Here is a 22,792-nt window from a genome sequence, read left to right on the forward strand (position 1 = left end):
GCTCAGTATTAAGTGCCCCTGGTTCAAGCCTCAGTACCAAAAATAAATAAAAATAAAAAGGGCTGGGGATGTGACTCAGTTCCTCAGGATCTCAGTCTCAGATCCACATTGAGCACCCCTGGGTTCAATCCCCTTTACCAAAAAAAAAAAAAAAAAAAAAAATTGAATCTGAACTTTCTTGCCAGTTTTTTCTCTGCTTTCACAGAGGGTTGAATTTTGGGAGGTCCTATTCTGCTGACATCATCTCCTGGCCCAGTCTTCTGGGATGAGGGGGCTTTTTTGTCCTCCTGGAGGGCAGAGTTGAGGAAGGGGCCACAGAGTGAGCTTGGGTGGGGATATGGAGGAGCTGCTACAGGGAAAGTAAGAAGCAGGAACAGGAATTTGGCTAAGGCTACATCCTCACAAGTCTCTCAGGGACCTAGATGTTACCAGCCCTCAACATGTTAGCTGCAAAAAAGCTCATGAAGCCCACAGGTCTCATGATCCTGGAAGCCACACCAGCCTCTGATTAGACCCAGGTGGAGCTTGGATGGAGGAAGAACAAGGGGTTCCTTTTTAGATGGGAACAGAGACATGTGAACATCTAAACCCTCAACTTCTACTTCTGTTCTGTGCTTGCCCTAAAAAATGGGGAAGAAAAGAGACCAGAGTAATGTGAGTTCCCCCAGTCCTCAGAGGGCCATGGGACCTCTGTCTGGCAAGTCAAAAAGAGCAGTCTCTAAGGTGGCACTAGCTGCTTGTGCACAGAGGTGGCCCTTAGGCAGACTGCTTGGCTCCATAGATGACACAGTGCCATCGTTCAAGTTTGATTCAGTGGACAGGATTGAAGTGACCCCATCAGCCAGGAGTAAGGCTCTGGTGGTTGTAAGTCCCCAGGGCCATAGTCACCTCAGCTCCTTAAGGGTGCTGAGCAGAGCTGTATATGCCCCCATGCTTCAGTGCCCTATGGACATTCCTTGGCCTGCTCCACCCTGCTGTACTGCTGGTGTCTCTGCTTTCCCACAGGAAAGTGGAGCTACAGTTTCCAGGTCCTGGAGAAGGCAGCTCAGTGGCTGATCCACTCTCTGCACTGCCCACTGCTATCCCTGGTGTGCATTCCTTGAGTGCGTGCCAAAGCTTGCTTCTGTTTAAGTCCCTTTGATTTTCAGACCTTTTGGTTTTCCTTGTGCAAACTGGAGAAATTCATGACTTTATTTTATTTTGGCCAATTGGAATTGTAAACTGTTTAAAATCTATTTCCTCTCCACCAGCACATCTTAACTTTCATAAGGCCAAGAGGATGCATGACCTTGGGACTCCCCCACCTGCTTAGCTGCCCCTTATCAAAGGATCTATATCATTCCTGGGCACAGAACTCATCCTAAATGGTCTCAGAGGAATTTCTGGTGTGTCTAGCTTGCAATCTCGTGTCCTCAGAACCATCAACTCCCCATGTCCTACCTGTTCTCAGCCCGTGATGCTTATCCTCTTCTTCTGTCCTACTCTGGTGCCTGGCCCCTGTCACTGGGACATTGCAGAGCTCTCCTGATCTCTGATTTTCTTTCTTTCCTTCCTACTTTTGAGCCCAGGGCCTTGAGCATGCCAGGCAAATACTCCACCACTAAGCTAAAACCCCAATCTGTGATTTTCCATCCTCTTTACCCACTTCTCTCATAGTTGACCCCCAGACCTGAGCATTACTCCCTTGGTCTGCATGCCCCCATCTCTTCCCTTACTGAGTACCCAGACAGAGTCATGGGAGGACCAGCTCTCTGTCTGTGTGGCCCCTACAGCTGCCATGCTTTTCTAAGGCCCCATGCTCTTATCTGCATCAAGGTCAAGTGGAAAATTTCAGAGAGCAAAAAGAGCCACCCAGGCAGACACACACTGAATTTGATATATAGACAGTTCACTTTCTATCCCCAGAGAGGTTACAACCTGAAGACAAGTTCCATTGTTCAAGTTTGAAGAGAAACCTTCTCCACGTGTGGGCTGGGTGTGGTTCTGGTTGTTTCTTCAAAAGAGGCATTCTCTTTGAGGAGGTTCTTGGGACAGACCAAATGGCATTCCTGTCATATTGATCTTCTTTCCTTTGATAGATTGAAGGTGCCTTGGAATATGGAATTACAAGTGATGACATCTTCTGGCTGAAGGAATCCCCTGGAAAAACGTAAGGTCTAGCATGCCCAGGATGAGAATCCTCTTTTTGCTCGCTAGCATCGGTGTCTGTTAAAGTCCATGGCACTGTTCAGTTCTTAGTCCATTCTTTCCAGTTTTTCTAGAAGAATGAAAGAAAGAGGGGCTGGGGATGTAGCTCAAGTGGTAGCGCGCTCGCCTAGCATGTGTGAGGCACTGGGTTCGATTCTCAGCACCACATAAAAATAAAATAAATATATTGTGTCCACCTAAAACTAAAAAATAAATATTAAAAAAAAGAATGAAAAAAAGAAAGACTGTCATGTGTGCCCCTCTGCAGGGCTGTTGATGCTGTGTGCTATGACTGTTTTAGAAGTTATAGAACAAATTTCACATAAAGTGAGTCAGCCGTTTATTATCTAGGTCAGTAGTTGTTCGCATGGTTCCCCGGAACCCTAGAGTTCCTTAGGGACATCAGGGAGGACCTCAATCAAATGTCCTCAGTATCATCTGCTTGAAATCTAGAAGAAGATCCAAAATCCTCAGAAGTTATATCCCAGTTGATACCAACAGCATGCAGTTGGCACACATGCATTAAGTACTTCCACATGTTCACAGTGCAGCTGGTCCAGGGGTCCCAGGTCCAGGCAGCTTCTGATGGCTACAAGTGTGACTTCCAGCTTGCAGGGACCAGAGGAACCACCAGAGGGCAGCAGAGGCTTGTTTGATAGCAGTGTTTGGCCATAAGGAAATCCTGGTAGAAAAGTCCCAGGGATGGGCAGTGTGTGTGTGTGTGTGTGTGTGTGTGTGTGTGTGTGTGTGTGAATGAATGCAGGTGTGTGTGTGTGTGTGTGTGTGTGTGTTGAAATGTATTTGTGGGGAGTGTCTGTGTGTGTCACATGCTCTACTTGCCTTCAGTATTTCACACTAAATGAGGTGGCATCTTTGGGATCAGGTCTGGAGTCTCTTAAATGGTTGTGGTATTGTTTCTTTGACCTTTCTATCATGAATGAATATCTCAGTAGTTTATCTTTCTTACCCTGTATCATAAATATTACTTATTCATTTTTTCAATTATTAAAATGATGAAAAATACACATAAAATTTACCATTTTGCTGGTGGCATGTGCCTGTAATCCCAGCTAGGCTGGAGGATCACAAGTTTGAGACCAGCCTCTTTAACTTAGAGAGGAGGCCAGCCTCCTTAACTTAGAGAGACCTTATCTCTAAATAAAATTAAAAAAGGACTGAGACCAGCTGGGGATATAGCTCAGTGGTAAGGCACTTGCCTAACATATGTGAAGCCTTGGGTTCAATCCCGAGCACTGCAAAAAAAAAAAAAAACAGTGGGGGGTTTCTGGGGGCAATATAAGACAGTGGTAGAGTGCCCCTGAGTTAAATCTCTAAAATTTTTATCATTTAGACCTTTTATTTATTTTTTAAATATATATATATATATATATATATATATATATATATATATGTGGTAGTTGGACACAATACCGTGTTTTATTTTTTTATTTTTAAATGGTTCTGAGGATCGAACCCAGGACCTCACACGTGCAAGGCAAGCACTCTACCACTGAGCCACAACCCCAGCCCCATCATTTTGACCTTTTAAAGTCTACAGTTCGGTGATGTCAATTACACTAATAATTGTTGGGTAACTATTACCATCATCTATTTCCAGAACTCTTCATTTTTGCAAATTGAAACTCTGCAGTACACCTCATCCCCACACCCCAGCCTCTGGAACCACCATTCTATTTTCCATTTCTATGAATTTGACAATTCTCACTACCTTCTGTAAGTGGACATACACAGTATTTTTCCTTTTATGACTGGCTTATTTTGCTGAACATCATGTCTTCTAGCTTTATGCATATTGGAGAATGCATCAGAATTTCCTTCTTAAAATTGAATAATATTGCATTGTATACATCACATTTTATTTGTACATTCATCCACTATGTGCTTGGGCTCTCCCACCTCTTGGCTTTCATGAATAATAGTGCCTTGAATATGGGTGTACACATATCTATTTGAGTCCCTGCTTTTGATTCTTTTGGTTATGTACCCAGAAGTAGATTTGCTAGATTTATGGTAACTGTACTTTTTAAGAAACTTTAGCTTTATAAGAAACTGCTAAACTGTTTTCCATAGCAGCTTCAGCATCTTACATTCCCATTAACAGTGCAGTGGGGTTAGAATGTCTCCATATCCTCACCAGTTATTTTCTGGTCCTGATGGGATGAGGTGGTCTTATACATTTTATATATACCTGTCAGGGGTCTTTCCTACAAGTAGAAAAGCTGACTCCAAAGGCAGATGCCCTTCAACCTCAACATATGGCTGGCTATACCCTGTCCTACATGTATTTCTGCCTACTTCTCCATTATCCCCCATAACTTGGGCATCAGCTTTTATTTATTTATTTATTTTTGTATTAGAGATTGAACCCAGGGGTGCTTAATCACTGAGCTATACCCCTAGTCCCTTTTATTTTTTGAGATAGGGTCTCCCTAAGTTGCTTAGGGCCTCACTAAATTGCTGAGGCTGGCCTTGAACTTGTGATCCTCTGCCTCAGCCTCTTGAGTTGTGGGAATTATAGGCATGTGCCATCACTCCTAGTGCAACAGCTTTTTTATAAGATATAAAATAGAAAGGACCCTCTCTTCCCATTCCAGTGGAATGGTCATGATACCTGTTGCCTATGGCACTTCCATCCTCTCCCTAAAATTGCAGCTGAGTTCATCCTAGTTTGTATCTGCCTGTCTGCTGCCTCTCACAGGATCCCCAGATTAAGGTTTATCTTTTGAATTGGTGATATTTTTTTCAAAATTTTTATTTATTTTTGTGGCAGTGCTAGAGATCAAACCCAGGGCCTTATAAATACTAGGCAAGCATATTACCATTAAGCTACATGCTCAGCCTAAATTTTTGTCACATTATCACTATTTCCTTTTTTTCCTTATGCTGTAATTTTTAGGGTTTTTTTTTGTTGTTGTTGTTGTTTGTTTGTTTATTTTATTTTTTCAATGCTGGGAATTGAACCCAGGGCATTGCACATCATATGCTGGGCAAGACTACGTCATTGAGCTATATCCCCAATCCCTTAACTGCCTTAACTGGCCGTGTGTGTGTGTGTGTGTGTGAGAGAGAGAGAGAGAGAGAGAGAGAGAGAGAGAGAGAGAGAGAGAGACTGGGGATTGCCATCCTTCTGACAGGCTCCTGAGTCACTGAGATTCTAGGCATATACTGCCACACTTACCCCCTTATCTGTTTTTGTTGTTATTGTTTGTTTGTTTGTACCTTTTACTCCTTTTACTGTCTGATAGGTTATATGGGCCACAATCAGTCATCTTTTTGAGTATTTATTGGCTGTATTTGAAATTGAGAGTGTGTTCTATAAGCATGTGAGTATGTACATGTTTGTGTGAATTAACTGATTGGTCCTTGACCTGCTTTCTATCTGGTTGTTGATGACTTTTTTTTCCCCCCAGTACCAGGAATTGAACTCAGGGGCACTTAGCTACATCCCCAGTCCTATTTATATTTTATTTTGAGGCAGGTTTTCTCTTAAGTTATTTACTGAGACAGGCTTTGAACTATTGATCCTTCTGCCTCAGCCTCCCAAGTTGCTGGGATTATAGGCGTGCACCACTATGCCTAGCTGATTCTTCTTCCCTCCCCCCACCAATTCCCTTATCTTTTTCTTATCTTCCAGCTGTTTTGTGTTTTAGAAATGGGACCCTGTGTCATACATGGTGCAGATTTTCTCAGCTTCTCATAATGTCTTTGAACTTGTGATGTACAAATGGTTTTCCTTTTTTTTTTAATGTAACTTAAATCTCTTTTTACATTTAATGGCTTTTAGATTTATTACATGTTCAGAAAGGCCTGCCTCACCTCCAAGATTTTTTTTTTTTACATTGATTTCTCTTGGTAGAATTTATTCATGCTTTCCAGCTTCTTCATAGTGCTTTATGTGCTAGACCCATCATGAAACAATCTTGAAGATTCAATAACCCTGGAAGCCAGCCCCTGCCAGACACCTCTGGCCAGGCTGAGGCCTCCCATAAGCTCAGGTCATTGTCTTGAACTGTCACCAAAGACTAGCATTTTCTGAGTTATGATCAGAAAATAGGTGTACACAGACTGTGGATGTACACAGCAGTGTAGCCCAGGAAGGACCTCCCTCTAGTGAGATGGTACAGGATTGGGGGACCTCTCCTATGTGACCTTGTTCTAGGGGCAGCCCTCTCAGCTAGGAAGACAAGGCTTCAGATATTTTGGTCAAGAAAGAAACTTCAGTGTTTATTTTCTTCAGGAAAAAAATTCAAAGTTTTTTTTTTTAAAGCTCTTTCATTTAGAAGGAATCTAGGTATGTTATTGTTAAGAAAAAAAGTGTTTGCAATGTATCAGTCACCCGTTTAGTTCTGAGCATGATTTATGTGAGGAAATGGTTTTTTTAAAAATTAAGCTGGAGATATATCCCTGTACGATGCTTCTGTGAAAATGCAGCTTTTGTCCAGCGCTGTTAATGCAAGTTGTAACAGTGTAATATGGGAGTCAGTGTTTACATGTTACATTCCTCCGCAGCAGTCAAAATAAGCCCGGAGGGTCTACAGTAGCATTTCTGTATTTTATCAGCTTGGGCTGGGGCTGAGGGGGAGGCCTCCACTCACACTTGGAGGGGCTGTTTCTGCCAGATTTATTTGCCTTATAAATATTCCCCATGTTTATTTTAACTCGCCTTTAAAATGGAGCTGAAATTAATATGAACCTTAGGGCTGCCCCTCTAGCCCCAGAGTGCCCTGGAGCCTGGTGGGGACATTTTGACTTGGCCCCATAAAGGAGGCCAGTTCAGTGGCTGAGGATATTCAGCTTCCTTCGGCCTCTGTCTGCAGTGGACACTACATCTACTGGTTGACATTTCGGTACTAAGGATGGGTCATGTCCTTGGGGAGTTGTGCAGCACAAAGACTTCCTTTCCTCTACTTGTATGTGCATAAGCAGCTGCACCATGGTAGAACTTTCTTTCAGGTCTGTCTACATGGGATGCAGTGAGAAATGAAATAAGTTGAGCCCATAGTGAGGCCTGTGGCCCTTCAGCCTCCATGCTGCCTTTACCCTTGAGCATTATGTGAGGAATACCTCTACTCCCATCCCCACCCTGGCTTCTTGGATGACATCCAGGTCTGAGAGGGAGCCCATGGCTAGAGAGATAACAGGCATGGGGCAATCATGCCTGAGCCCTGTTCATAGGAAATAGAATTAAATGATCTCCTTCACTCAACAGCTGGGTGCTGGCAAATGGCTATATTTGTCAGCCACATAGTAGGCAAAGCACCTAAGTCAGTATCTGTGACGATGATCAACCCTGTGTAGAGAACTTCTGGGAAGGCAGCATTAGTCTGTGGGAGGTGGGACACTTAGGCCCAATGGGGTCAGAGGCCTTCCTGGTTGCCCCAGATCCTCATAACTGCACCTTTGGGGAAAAGGAACTGTCCTCCCATCTCAGGGGGCTGATCCCAGCCACTACAAAATCCTGGGTGGAACTCCATGCTGGTACCTACTCAGCTTTGGCCACCTGGATATCAGCTTTGTGCCCAGAATGGTTGCTTTTTCCATTATTCAGTTTATTTCTCTGTCAAAATCCAGAATAGGTGGAAGACATGAGGATAATTCTGGGGGAGGGACAGGGTACCCTGGGCGGGTAGCAGGGGCTTCTTCAGGAAGAATGGTCAGTGAGATGATGGCCGCTGTGGATAGCTGTCCACCAGTAGCTGTAGAAGTAGGGATATAGAGTGGATGTGTGGCCCTGCATGGCTGAGCCATTCTGTTTCAGAAATCAAGGCCATTGCTGTGGAGGGGTTGTAGAAGGTGAGAAAGGGAAGCTTGCTTCCCAAAGCTCCTTTAAGGAGACAGCATTGGGGTCATGATTCAAATGCAACCAGGTGTGGCCTGGAAGGAGTCTGATATCTTAAAAGGAACCTACCCCTTGCCTTCTTCCCATCTGCTCCTCTGCACTGTGGTAGAAACTCAGTCCTGGTTGCCCAGCCTGCCCAGGTCTAGCATCCCTGATTTCTCCCTTCTGCACTTCCAAAGTCCTGGGCTCTGCCTTTTCCCTTAATACCAGGTTTCAGGGCTCAGATACCCTAATCCTGAAGCAAGGGATCACAGCTACTCTAATACTTACTTACCTACTTACCTCCTGGGAAGCTGATCTGGGGCTTGCTGTGTCTGAAGGTCAACTTTCTACAAATGTGGGCCCTGAGCTGGCAGCATTAGGATCAGGAAAAGGATGGCTGTCTCAGGGAGACTCTTTCCCTACATTGGACCTAGTCTAAAGTCCAATAACTGAGTTGTTATTTCCAGATAGCAACCAAGACCACCTTGTTCTTGCTGTCCACTTGGGTAGCCCCTGTGCAGGTCCCCAGGAGGCTTATAGAACAGGGGATCAATCTCACCCATAGCTCCCAGCCCTACTCAGGGATTCCCTGGGCTGCCCACTGGTTCTTGGAAGGAGACCAAAGCCAGCTCAGGACTATCTACTCTCTTGTGGCCACATTAGCATTTCAGGGTTCTCTGTCCTTGGATTTTTCTGGGTTCTTTGAAGCAGGGAGAGTGTTTTTATAACTTGGACTGATTTAACACTTCAGTTTGTCCTAGGAGGAGCTTTTGTTTGACCTCTTTTATCATGAAGTTCAGAAGTCAGTCAGATACCATGTCTGTTTTTCTGTTTTCCTAAGTACAAGAGGGAGAAAGGTAAATTTTATCTTAGGGAGAGCTACAATTATTTTTTTTTTAAACAAATCGCCCCTGCATTTTCTGCTTTTGCATTTTCTGCTTAGTGTACACATTCCTTTGGTATACCGTCTTTGTGTTCAGCAAAAGGGATACAAGCTATCTGCCTGGGACTTGGTTCCTAGACTGTTAAGCCTCTCTACCCATCTGTCTGTGTCCTTGCAGCTAAAATATTATGGAGCCAGGACCTGAGATAACATCTATTTCCTAGCAGTTGGCCTGCACAGAGGCTCTGGCAGGCCCAATGTTGGTGCCTAAGGGGTTGGATGGGGCTACCAGATCCCAGGCAAGCCCAGAGCCAAACTCTGCTGGGGTAGAAGCTTTGGGGGTGCCTCTCCCTGGTGCTGCCTCTCTGGGGCATCCAGAACTCTGCAGCCTGACTGGCATTTCCTGTGCTGGAAGGACTGCCAAGGGCCCAGGTACTCCTGTAAGATTGTCACTTATATGGGTGTGCCTCCCAGAGAGTGGATCAGGGACCTTTAAGCTCAAGAGGCATATGGAGGACTCTGTAAAACTGGGCTTTTGTGGGCCTGTGTTAATGCTTTTATTTTTGCTTCCTCTACCATTTCAATTTTGAATGAGAAAGCCTATCCTATGATTAAGCTAATCTCATAGCAGTTATTTCTCTGTGGAAAACGCTGGTGCACCGGAAGTCAGAGAATGGAGCCTCCTGAAACACATGGAAAATTAGATTCTAGGTTCACAGGGTATAGGATGGTAACTTCTGGTGTGGGTGGGCAGACACCCTGGTTTTAGGTTTGTTTTTTTGTTGTTTTTAATATTTATTTTTTTAGGTGTATATGGAAACAATGTCTTTATTTTTATGTGGTGCTGAGAATCAAACTGGGGTCCTGCCCATGCTAGGTGAGCGCTCTACCACTGAGCCACAATCCCAGCCCCCCCTTTTTTTTGGCATGTTTGTGTGGTACTGGGAGTCGAAACAAGGGCCTTGTGCATGCTCTACCACTGAGCTATACCCCAGGATCTTTTTTTTTTTTTTTAAGTATTTTTTTAGTTATCAGTGAACCTTTTATTTTATTAATTTATATGTGGTGCTGAGAATCAAACCAGTGCCTTACACATGCTAGCAAGTGCTCTACCAGTGAGCTACAACCCCAGCCCCCTAGGGTCTTTTTAATAAAGTGATAAGTCCCCGGTGTCCAGCTTCCTGCCTTCAGGTCTGTTGATCTGGTTCCTTGACTTCTACCAGCACTACCATACCATGGGTAGCCATGGCCTGGACTGGTAACTCCACCTCTGTAGTAGTCTTGGCCCCCCTGGTCTTCATCTGTCCTCCAGTCCTTTCCAGTGGCCAGTGGAAATTGATTCATAGTTACTCTTCTTGTGGAACTTTCTATTCCTCATGATCTGAAGAATTCTTTGTCTATATCCACTTTTGCCCCAGAATTTTCTTACTTTAGTTGGTGTGAAGGGAATTCTCTGAGTTCTCATGTTCTGCATTCTTCAAAGAATAAACATTCTCATTATTTGATCCATTGGGGGAATAAAAATCAATACTAACAAATCATTACTCATAAGACATGAGGCCCAAAGTTTCTCTCCACTTAAGCAGGAAGTAAGCTTTTATTGCGAGATTTCAGCCATGTAAGTATGGTCATGAAGTCTCATTTAGGAGTATATCTGACTGACATCTGTCTTCCCCCTATATTTGCCTTCAGTTGGAAATTTAGAGATGCAGCCTGAGGGCTGAGGGCACTCATGAAGTAGTAACTTCTCCCCACTGCTTGTGGCTGTTGTTGCAGGTAGGTGGCCCAGGGTGCTGAGAGGACTCCAAGGGAGGATCTGGGGATTCAGTTTCCCCATCCACCTTTCTCCTCCATTTAGCTTCCTGTGCAGAAGGTCTAGGAAACACATATGGACTACAGAAACAGAAAAAAATTTTGCTAGAATCAGGAGACCACATTGTTTTGTGCTCAACAGTGTGGTAGGAGGGCCCAGAGATTGGCCCAACCCATTGTCCTGCAGACTGTAGATTGCAGCTGGCCCACTCCCCAAAGAGTGTTAGTAAGACACTATAGGGGCCAATATAGGGGCCACATTTGTTTTGTTTCTCTAGTGCTGCATGGCTTGGCAAAATGCAGGAGTCACATTGCATGGGCACTGCTAGAAGCAGGGAACAAAGAATACTGCATGTTGAGCACTGTTGCACTTTCCCAACTTCAGTCATGGATTTATGCCAATATATCCATGGTAACTGGATTTGTTTGTAGTTTAAGTAACGCATAATTTCATATCTTAAAGAAAGGCTCATACCACTAAACTCAGAAAGTCAAGGGTCACATATTTTCTCTCATATGAGAAGCTGGAGAGGAAAAAGGAAAAGAAAGGTTAAGGTGGGAACTCATGAAAATCAAAAGGAGATCAGTAGCTAGGCACAGTGGCGCACACATGTAATCCCAGCAGCTCAGGAGGCTGAGGCAGGAGGATCGAGAGTTCAAAGGCAACCAGCAAAAGCAAGGTGCTAAGCAACTCAGTGAGACCCTGTCTGTAAATAAAATACAAAATAGGGCCGGGGTTGTGGCTCAGTGGCCGAGTACCCCTGAGTTCAATCCCCAGTTCCTGCCCCATAAAAATGGATATCAGTAGAGCAGAGGAAAGAGACCAGAGGGGGGAAGTAAGGGAGGGAACAGGGAAATACTAGGGAATTGTATTGGCCAGATTATATTGTTATATTGTGTGCATGTATGAATATTTAACAACAAATCTCACCACTATGTACAACTACAATGTATCAGTAAAAAAAAAAAGGGGGCGGGGGACCCAGCTTGTAACCTTTCACTATATACATCAAATCCAAAAAGAGTTAGGTTTTGTAACTTTGGTTATGTGTATTACACCTATGGGTGAGTCTACACTCATATGGATGTACATTTGTGCCCCTGTGTCTATTGCTTAGGCATTGCTGACCCTGTGTGGGGCCTGGAATGCATTTCTGCTCTCCTGATCTGCTGAAAATTCCAGGGTCTTCTCTTACCTTCCTTATACTCTAAGTGTGAATGTGTAACAAGCCAGGACCACCTTGTACACAGCCAGTCAGTGTGGTTCTGTTCCCAGCTCCTATGAAGAAGCTGCATGCCAGATGCTTCCCGCAGGGCACCTATAGAAGTATTCCAAGGGATACATGCTTTTTGAAATGGAATTATATCATTAGTACCTGCCAGGATTAATGCTGACATTAGGCTTATCCATCCTTACATCATCTCCTCTTGTTCAAAGACTGAAGAGGTGATCTGTCGAGCCCACCCATGCGTAGCCACCCTGGCTGGGAATTCTCATTCTCTGTTGGGTTCTGAGCCTGCTCCTGAGTATGTGCATGCATATGTCTATGTGATTTTGTACACATGTGTGCATGTAAGTAAGTACACATATATAAGCATGTTTACAAGGGTATTATGTGATGCATATGTGCACATGCCAGTCATCACATGTGTGCATGTCCACATGTGTGCAGGTTAGGTATGTGTGCATGTGAGTTGCCTGAGATTGTGTGCACCTGTGTGTCAGTATGTATGTGTGTGTGTGTATGTGAGTATGTGTGTGTGCACATACCTATGGAATGTGAAGTTGACCACAGGAGAGGATCTAAACTACTAGAGCAAACATTTCCAGTGAGTCTCAGCATCCTGTCCTTCCTCCCAGCAACCTGGGTACCCTTTGTCTTTGGCTCTGGAAAGCTGACTCTCCTGGCTCTGGGCCCAGGTATAGTAGGCTGGACAGGCAGACATAGGCTTTCCAGCCTTGCCTTCTGCGGTCTAAGAGTATTCTGTTCACAGAATATGCTTCCCCAAGAACTCCCCACAGTCTGGTCCCCTTACTGCCTGCAAAGCATGTCCCTGCTTCCACCCTGGCCCCAGGAGGCTCCAGAGGCCTCAAGACAGAACTCATTTTAGGGCAGAAGAAAAACTCTGTGCCTCTCCTGAGGGATGTTTCTCAGCACATCCACAGAATGCTGGTGCTGCCCAGTGCCTTTCATAGGACAGGTGCTGTTTGTCACTGACCACATACCCTTCACCACCAGGCAATTTGCTGGTTCAATAACACTGTTTGTTGTATTGTATTTCACAGCCATAGCCTCTGGGAAGTGGGCTTTGTACCTCAGTATGAGCTATTTGAATAGTCAGCCTCAGCATTCATTAGCTGAGTGCCTGGCATGAAGGCTAAAGGGCTCTTCTGTCCCACCCTTGGGATGACTGCTTGTGTGCCCATGTGGGCCACACAGGTTCTCACATGCTTTTTCTCTCTGTCCGTTTCTCTAACAGGTTGGTGGTTGGGGCCAGCTGTATCCTTTGCTAGTATGCAGTGGTTGTCTTTGGGACATGGACTTTTATTCTCCTGAATCCTCCTGATGGCTTTTCTTCCCAGTGGTCATTTTGCTGCCTCAGACTAGATGCTTACTGAGCCTCTCAGGGGTAAGGTCTGTGCCCTCAGAGAAGGACAATTTGAAGTTTACCTTCTGGGGATAGGGCTTCCTGGAGACTTCCTGAGCCACACACTGAGCCAGTTAAGCCAGCTGGGGCATCTGGACACGGCTGTGAGGCAGCCAAGCATTCCTCCCTTGAGAATAGCCCTGCTCTGGCCTCATTCCTTCAGAAGGAGCAGTCAAACCAGAGAGGGTCAAGACAGGAACCCCAGAGGGAGCCCAGGGTCAGATGATCACTTTGGAACTTTATAGCTGAAAATACAGGTCAAAGATAGCAGCTTTGTGTCTTCCACCCATGATATTCTTCTTCCCTGTGCTTGGCCAGCAGCTCTCCACCTCTATAGACACCCCCCACCCCACCCCCAGATGCAGGCCCATCCCTAGAGGCTGAGATTAAACTCCAAAGCCAAGACAGATAACTTGTAGAGGCACAGGCCAACTTAGTCTTTGGGTGCTATTGGAAGGGCTTAAAGTTCCAGCTGGCAAAGCCCTTACCCCCTAGTCCATGTACTTGAGACTGGGGCTGGCAATGGATGTGTGGGGGTGTGGGATGCTTGAGCAGGAGCCTGGAGTCTTGCCTCCTTTTTTCTGGAGTCATGATTTCTTAGTATTTCTTAGCCTGGTACTCACAGATGTGGCACTGGAGTGTGCTGGCTTCCTCACTGGGATTGGACTGGACACCACTGTCATGATGCGCAGTATCCCCCTTCGGGGCTTTGACCAGGTAGTACAAGTAGCTCTGGCTCCTGCCTTACCATTGTGCTCTCCCAGGGGGCCTGAATTCCCTTCTGCTCCCTGCCCCTAGGCAGGTACAGTTGTGGACTTGGAATAAAGTCGTATCTTTAGAAACAGGTCCTTGAATTGAACAAGGGAATTGTTCCAGAAAATATAAAAATGCATGTGCTAGAACATAGAAGGAAGGATTTGGTGCATGGAGTGTACACACAGCTGCACATACATTCTTCTTACCAGGCTGAGGGGACATTTGTGGGCACACCAAGTCCAGCTTCAGGGACCATCAGTTTGGGTCACTCTTTTCATATGTCACATTAGTAAGTGGTGAGCATATATCACAGAAGCACTATCCCCACCTCAGAGACCTTCAACTCCTTGGTCCTTCCTTACTGAACCCTTTTGGGGTCTGCATCTCGCTGCCACCTAGTTAGTCTTCATGGAATGTCTTTTTATGCTTCATAGCAAATGTCTTCTTTGGTCATGGAGCACATGGAGTCTCACGGCACCCAATTCCTGAAGGGTTGCATCCCCACCTGCATCAAGAAGCTTCCAGATGGCCAACTCCAGGTTACCTGGGAGGACCGCACCTCTGGCAAGAAGGACACAGGCATCTTTGACACTGTCCTGTGGGCCATAGGTAAGGGGATGTTGAGCCACACACATGCTGTCTCTGGTTGCCCTGAGGTCCATGGAAACTAACAGAACCTTGTCCTTTGGAACAGAAATCTTTACCATTCTATCCCTTTGTTTTCCAATGTTGGAACCATTCTATTGGTTCCAAGGAAGGTTGGCTGCTGCCTGGTGCCCCTCATGGGCCATTCATTATAAAAGCCTGTAGATACATTATCCATTTCTGGCCATCCCGGGCACAATGTGCCTCTGTCTTTTTTCTTCTACCCTGTCATGTTCTAGAAACACAAATCAAAAAAGAGACCCAGCTGTTCTCAGCCAATTATAATCATTTAATAAAGATAATGAGTCCTCCAGCTTCCATGTCCTCTGATAGAATGTTCATTAAAGTTTCAGCATATAAATCCTATATACTTCCTATGAGACTTAAGCCTTGCTATGTTTTTTTTCCCTTTCACAAAATAGATGGTTTTTATTTTAGTTTCAAACTATAACATGGTAACTTAAAATTTACCTTTCTTTATGTGTGTGGTGATGAGGATTCAATCTAGGCAAGCACTGCTAGGTAAGCACTTCACCCTTCAGCTATATGCCCAACCTTATTCACAGCTTTAACCATTAAATGTCTGATATAACAACATTGAATACATTCACATTGTTGTGCAACCATCACTACCATCCATATCCAGAACTTTTTCATTATCTTAAAACTGAAACTCCATCCTCATTAAACAATAATTCCTCATTCTTCCCTCCCTCCAGTCCCTTGGCAACCACCATTCTCCTTTCTGTTTCTATGAATTTGATGATTCTAGGTTTCATGTGAGTCACATAAGCGGGAACATACAGCATGTATCTTTTGGTGCCTGGCCTGTTTAACTTAGCATAATGTCTTCAAGGTTTATCCATGTTGTAGCATGTGACAGAATTCCCTTTGTTGGGGGGAGGGTACCAGGAATTGAACTCAGGGGCACTCGACCACTAAGCCACATCCCCAGCCCTATTTTGTATTTTATTTAGAGACAGGGTCTCACTGAGTTGCTTAGCACCTTGCTTTTTGCTGAGGCTGGCTTTGGACTCACAATCCTCCTGTCTCAGCCTCCTGAGTCACTGGGATTACAGGTGTTTGTCACTGCACCTGGCTTTTCCTTCTTTTTTAAGGTTGAACAATTTTGTTTATCCATTTGTTTCCCGAGAGACACTTGGGTTGCTTCCACCTTTGGATTATTATGAATAATGTTGCTATGAACATGGCTGTCTACTTTTGTTTATAGTTGATTATATCATATAACAATGATACAGGGGCTGCAAATGTAGCTAGGCAGAACATTTATCTAGTATGTGGGAGGCCCTGGGTTTGACCCCCAGTACTGAAAAAAAAAACAAACAGATTTTTTTTTTCCAGCTCTAACTGGGCTTTTCATGTCTTCTTATGCTTCCATTGGGTAGCTTTGGGTCCTATAAATCATCACATGCTTGGATCAGGATCTCACTGGACTTTCCAGAAGTCTTGGTGTGCAGGTTTCCAAAGGCAGCATCCAGTGATTGGGCAGAGGCATGGCTGGGGAGGTCTTTCCAGCAGGCGTGGCCTGGCCACCTACTCCCTGTGAGTGATGGATCTAGTTTTTCATGAGGATGAAGGTTGAACAGATGTGACTGTATATAAGTAGCTCATTGCTGACCTTGCTAAACACATAGCCTCCCTGGCTGTGCACCTAGGGAAAAGGGTAAAGAGTATGGATGCAGCCAGAGGAGATTCCTGCCCAGAGCCTGGGTGAGAGTGACTGTGAAGGGACTGCCCAGAACCTAGTGGGGGGAGCAGAAAGCTCAAATGCCATTTGAGTCATATTCATGCTGGGATTAGGGTACCACAGCTACTGTGAATGGGCTCCCTGGAGGAGGACTGCAGGCTGTCCCCCCACCTTACCCTCTAAATGGAAATTGAGCCCAGGGATACTTTACCACTAAGCCCTTTTTATTTTGAGTCATGGGCTCGCTAAATTACTCAGACTGGCCTCAAACTTGCAATCCTCCTGCCTTAGCCTCCTGTGTAACTAGATTATAGGTGTGTGCCACTATACCTGGTCAGGGCTGCAGATTCTTGTTGGTCAGAGTCATAGGATGCATGCTGTTTTCTCTATGAGGACATCCCTGCCCACCTCAATATGAGCATCTTTTAGTTTGGCTTCTGGTTTTCCTAACTGTCCTGTCAACTTGTACATTGACAGAATTGTCAGGTTGTTGCTTTCTCCCATTATTTCTGGTTCTCTGGAGTCACTGCTGAGCCTTGTCTGTGTCCCCCTGATGTGAGCCAGAGGGCTTAGAACTCAGGTCACTCTCAGAAGCCTCATGAAACTGGTGTTTACCAAGTAGCCCAAGAGGCTGTTCCATCAATGCTTGTTAAGGCTGATTTATTTAACCAGGGTCCCAGCATTCGCTAAGATGGGGGTCCCAAAGGAGCCAGGCTGCTTCTGGAAAAAAAAAAAAATGTTTCTCCTGAATTGTTTAGAATACATGGAAATCTAAACAACAACAACAAAAATGAAGGAGTCAGACCTTCCACTTGTATATAGTGAACACTAGAGCAGATTGGATAAGGAGGGATCTGAAATGCCCTGGAATGAATTCAGCACTTCTTGACTCAAAGTTGACCAGCTACCAAAGGATATGTTTTTGGTCAAATTGTAGAAGTAAAATTTAAGTAAATTAAGTATAATGGTCACCACGAAGATTAGGTGTACCTTTTGGAGCCAAAAGTGTTAAACTACATTCTAATCAGTGAGATAGCCAGTTTCTTGTTTCCTACTCAGTCCCCAACCTTCCCCTTTGTCTTCTGTACTCCCACCATTGGCACACAGAACCCTTATCTCACCTTTGAATGGAGGGGTGGGCCATGCAGCCAGATGCTTTTGGATGGCAGTGGCTCTAGAGAGCCAAGGACCTTGCCTTTGGAAAATCCCCGGTCCTCCCAACTTCAAGGAGGTCCCTGGCAGGAAAAAAGTAAGGCCCCTGCCCGGCAGAGTTGCCATGGTACATACACACACCCTCCCCCACTATTCTATTTTTTGTATTTTCAAAAAGAGCATCCCCCAGACAGTCTGCTTGGTGTGATTGATGCTGGGGATGGAAGCTTTTCACAGTCCTTGGCCTTTGACCTTGCTTCCCCAGGGCTGTGGCAGTGGCGGCAGCAGTTTCTGGCATGCCTTCTGGGGAGGAGGGGGGTGGTACAGGCATGTGCTGACTTTGCTGCTCCCTCTGAGCCAGGTTTTGTAAACATTCAGGAGCCACTTCCCAGTTTAACAACTGGTAATCTTTTCCCTGGTTTGCACTGATAAGCCTTTAAACAAGAATTATTTCTACTTGTAATAAAGGATGATCTGTTCCAGAAGGTTAAAGTAAAATGCCTTGAGGGGCTGCATATCTGGCACCACTAGCATCTCCTTGGATGGTGCTTCTAGTCCTGAGCAGTAAGTATTGTGTCCAAATAAGCTGGGCTTTGGTGGGTGTTTAAAAAACAGAAAAGGGAAGGATGCCCTTTTTGCCTCCAAGAACACATATAAAAGGGGCCCAAATGCTGCTGTGGACCTGCCCAGTGGCTTGTGTCCTGCAGCCCTTGAGGACAATGAATGTTGGCATCACGAAGTGGGTGCTACAAGTCTGGAAGCCGAGGAGGACTCAGCCTCTTCCTCGGCACAGCCTTGATCTCCACGTGGTGGATTAAACACATTAGCAGTTAAAGCAGTTAATTGCTGTGCAGGGGGCCCCCTCATTGTTTGTCTCTGAATCACCCGCCCACACCAGGTGTCTCAGATAATAGACTGGGAACTTCAGCGAGGAGGATTTCCTGTCTGCAGATGTGCCGATTACAGCGCTGAGTGAAGACAGTCAGCCTGTGCACAGGCTGCTGCGGGCTCGAATTCGCCCGTCAAGTTAACCAGTTGTGGCCTGAATTCACAGCTGTCTGGGGAGAGGGACCAGGATGGGCATCGAAGCAGATGCCTTCACACTGTAGACATGTCTAAGCTCTAGTTGAACTTTGGGTGTTAAAGAAGGGAAAGAATGCTTCTGGAGTTCAGTCTTGGGAAAACCCAGACCTGAGATTGTTGTGTGCCTTTCAACATCCCAGGTCCCTCTGGATGGTTCTTTGTCCCTTTTTTAGAAAAATGATGAAGACTCTGGTAAGTCCATCTCGGCCAAGGGGTCCTGCTGTAGTGGGAAGAGCCAGCATGTAACAGAGGGACCTTGTTGCATCTATGGGGTCTGCAGCCTGGATGGCCTTTGTTTCTGCTATCCTTCATGCCTGGGAGGGTAGTGGGGCCAGCCTGGAGAACTTCTCAAGAGTGGCAGGTGAGGGCTAGGGCCGTAGCTCAGTGGCAGAGCGCTTGCCTAGCATGTATAAGAGGCTAGGTTTGATCCTTAGCACCACATAAAAAAATAATAAATAAAATAAAGCATTCTGTCAATCTATAACTACCAAAAAAAAAAAAAGTGGCAGGTGAGACCTAGGGGAAGAATCAGCCTGATTCTCACCTGCAGCCACTGAGGCCCTTTTTCAGCCTTTGTCTTAGACAACTTAGTGTCATAGACCCACTTCTGATTCTCGGAAGTGGTGTGAGGGCAGCCAGAAAGCCCTGCCTGGCTCTTGGGCATTGGAGCTTGGCTTCTCCACTCTTATCTGACCACTATGTGAAGGCTGCCACAGGAGCTGCCCCATGTACAGATACTTCACCCCACATAGCATGTGCACTTGACCCATGACCAAGGAAGCTGGGGAGACCATGATGAGGATCCCTCAGTGTCCAAGAAGGGTACACATTGGCCCAGAGGGGCTCTAGCCTGGATCTTCTCCACCCAGGACTGCTTGCTTATATTTACACAGTGGCCCCGCCATCATAGACACAGTCCATGCAAGTCCCTGCAGTGTGCTCCTCCCCCCTCTAGAATGCCAGGCAGCAAGAGAGGAGATCAAAGGCTAAACAAAACTGAGTTCCCCAAGTCTGGGAATTTATGATGGAAATATTCTGAGCCCTGTGAAAGGGAAGAGGTGGATCAGGGTCTGGTACCTCCTGAAGGCCATGGCTAGGAGCTCAGACACGGGGGAGGAGCTGATAGATGCCACAGAGCATGGATATACTAGTCTAGAGAACCTTATACCTCCCCAGGCCAAGCCCACCAGGGACCTGCCCCTGGGGTGTCACAGCTGTGGGTGAGGGTCTGGGAATCATTGAGAAGGAGCCATTCTAGAAAAGAAGAGGAAGAGGAAGGAGAGGAAGAAGGAAGAGGAAGGAGGAAGAAGAGGGCTGAGGGTGTAGCTCAGTGGTAGAGTTCATGCTTAGCATGCTCAAAGCTCTGGGTTCTAGTTCCAGCTCACACATACACAAATACACACATACACAAAAAGAGTAGGAGAAGGAGATCAGAGCCTCTCAAGGATCTGACTCTAGACTCCACAGATGTGAACCTTCTATATGCCTGGTTCCAGTGCCACTCTGGGGTGGGCAAATGAAAGGCCTGGCTCTTGAACTAGGCTGGCACTGGAGGACTCAAGCCTATGTGAAGCTCTGCCTGCTTTGCAGGGCAGCCATAGCTAGCTCTACCCTATTGACCCTTGCACCTCCTAGCATGGAGCTTCTGGCTGTGTCCTTTATGCCCAAGCTATGTTCATCTCTATCATAACCCCTCATCCATCCTGCCTACTCTTGCTGACACTTAAATCTCACTTCATTACAAGGCTTGTTCTTCCTTAGTGGGAACATATGTTCCAGGCAGGCATGAAATTGGAGGGAATGCTTTTTTCCATTGTGGATAAGAGAAACTCATGTTGCTGCATGTGGCCTTCTGTCTATGTTTCTCTGTGTCCAGCAGAGCAGGTAGTGATGAACGATGTCTGCCTTCTGGGTGGGTTTTGGCCTACAGCCCTCTTTGGCTTTGCCTTGGAGAAGGGCTGACTGGCAGGCGTGGTGGCTGGGTACCCGTGGGCCAGCAACAGCAGCTGGTGGGATTCCCAGTATGATTGGAAGAGATCTGGTCCTGCCCTATTGCTCTGAGGGCCTCAGGGGCCAAATCCTGCCTACTTTAGGGTCCCTGGTCTGAGGGAAAGGGCTGTCCTATTGGCAAGTCACATGGCTGGACCTGGGAAAGGAGGCAGATCCAGTGGCCAGAAGTTTTTAGTACAGGGCATATTGAATATCCCCCATCAAAGACCCATCCACATGTTTACTCAGAGGAGGAAGTGAGAATGTCCATTTATACCTGGAATTTTAATGCCCTCATCATTTGCAGAAAATGTGACAGAGCATTATGCGTCATTTACATAAGAAGCGCTAATCACGAAAATCTATGAAGATGTCTACCAGTGAATGAGAAAAGGCAGGAACTGGCAGTTCACCAAAGAGAAACTATAGTTGGTAAACATGTGGCCAGAAAGTACTTAATTTATTAATCATCAAAGAAGTGTAAATTAAAACATTATAAGAGGAACCTCTGAGCCACCCTTCCTCCCCAGTGAAGGTACATATTCAAGAATAAGGTGCAGTGGCACATATCTGTAATCCCAGCAACTCCAGAGGCTGAGGCAGGAGGATCACAGATTCAAAGCCAGCTTCAGCAATTTAGCAAGCTTTGAGCAATTTACCAAGACCCTGTCTCAAAATAAGAAAAGGGCTGGGGATATGACTCAGTGGTTAAGTGCCCCTGGGTTCAATCCCTGGAACCTGCCCCCCTAAAAAAAGAAGAAACCATCCTGAGAGGAGGCCCCCACCTTGTGCTGGGAAACTTCACCCTTCTGTCCAACTGTCTCTCCTCTGAGAATTTGTTCTAAGAGACCAAACAGACACATAGACAAAGGAGTTCCTCAGGTCTCCAGCCTGGTGGTATCTAGGAAGGAAAGATTCAGAAGCCACAAAATGACCCACCCCAGGTTCAATATTGCTTGACAGACACCACACTGGGCTTTCTAGAGCTGAGGCCATGAGGCTGGAGCCATACGAAATACAAAGGCCCCCACAAAGAGGCCTAGAGCTGGCATCCTGGGACCCAGCTGGAACTGAGAAAACTCTTTTTTTTTTTTTCTAGGCAATGTATATTTATTTATTTTTTTTTAAGAGAGAGTGAGAGAGGGAGAGAGAGAAAGAGAGAGAGAGAATTTTAATATTTTTTTTTTTAGTTATTGGCGGACACAACATCTTTGTTTGTATGTGGTGCTGAGAATCGAACCCGGCCGCACGCATGCCAAGCGAGTGCGCTACCGCTTGAGCCACATCCCCAGCCCCCTGAGAAAACTCTTGAGTATAAGACATGGGATCTCTTCAAATTGGCTGAGTGGCCTTCATAGCTGTATAAGACAAGAGAAAAGTAGTCAAGGAGATGACTTGGGGCATGTTGGCCTGCATCTTTCTTCTCATACCATGTAGGGTCCACTGGACCTCAGCCTAGTGTGGCTGAAGCTACCCTACTTATGGACCTTGGCATCTATTCCCCATCTTCCACTGGGAATTCAGCCTCAAACTGAAGGGGTACCTACACCTGATTGGATCCCCAGCACCAACAGGGAGGTTTGACCTTGCTCTGAGCATGAGGGAGCAGTGTTTCAAGTGGTTATGAGATGTTTGAAGTCATGGGACCTACCCTGCCTCTTCTGTGCTAGAGTCCTTTGCTTAGCCAGGTGCAGAGTAGGGGCTCAGGGCTCAGTGTCCTAGCTGGCAGAGTCTGTTACAACTTTAAGACATGGCCCCATGATGTAGAGCACCTGGGTGGAGCTGGCTTCCCTGCCCACTAGGGTCAACCCCTGCCAATATACCTTCTAAACTCTTTCTTTCTCAAGATTGGACTTCACTGCCTATCTTGGCGTCTCTCTTCCCCCTTCCCTTTACCATCTATTCCAAAAGCAACAACAGAGCACATAGGCGTGCAACAGAACATACTGGGCAAGTTTTTGCCACACTGTCCATTCGTCTTGCATCCATCCAGCCATCAATTTCCTACATACTCATATTCTTGCACACTTCCCTAGAGTACACCTACAATATGTCCTTAAGAGTCCTGGCTTTGAAATGGATCATA

General features: G+C 45.8%; 1 protein-coding gene across 8 annotated transcripts in view; it reads left to right on the plus strand.

Moving 5' to 3' along the window:
* The window catches only part of TXNRD2 (thioredoxin reductase 2), a 74,188-nt gene that overhangs the window by 17,716 nt on the left and 33,680 nt on the right, over positions 1-22,792 (plus strand). For 5 of the 8 annotated variants that reach the window (XM_081286067.1, XM_081286070.1, XM_081286065.1 and 2 more), the window contains exons 8-12: positions 2,079-2,149; positions 5,454-5,531; positions 13,206-13,225; positions 13,999-14,090; positions 14,564-14,738. In XM_081286067.1, coding sequence (XP_081142193.1) covers positions 2,079-2,149; positions 5,454-5,531; positions 13,206-13,225; positions 13,999-14,090; positions 14,564-14,738 — 436 coding nt within the window. The remainder of the gene's footprint in view (positions 1-2,078; positions 2,150-5,453; positions 5,532-13,205; positions 13,226-13,998; positions 14,091-14,563; positions 14,739-22,792) is intronic. The other 3 variants (XM_081286072.1, XM_081286069.1, XM_081286071.1) reach the window with 1 other exon arrangement.

This window comes from Spermophilus citellus (assembly GCF_964194105.1).
Source record: "Spermophilus citellus genome assembly, chromosome: 3".
Lineage (NCBI taxonomy): Eukaryota > Metazoa > Chordata > Mammalia > Rodentia > Sciuridae > Spermophilus > Spermophilus citellus.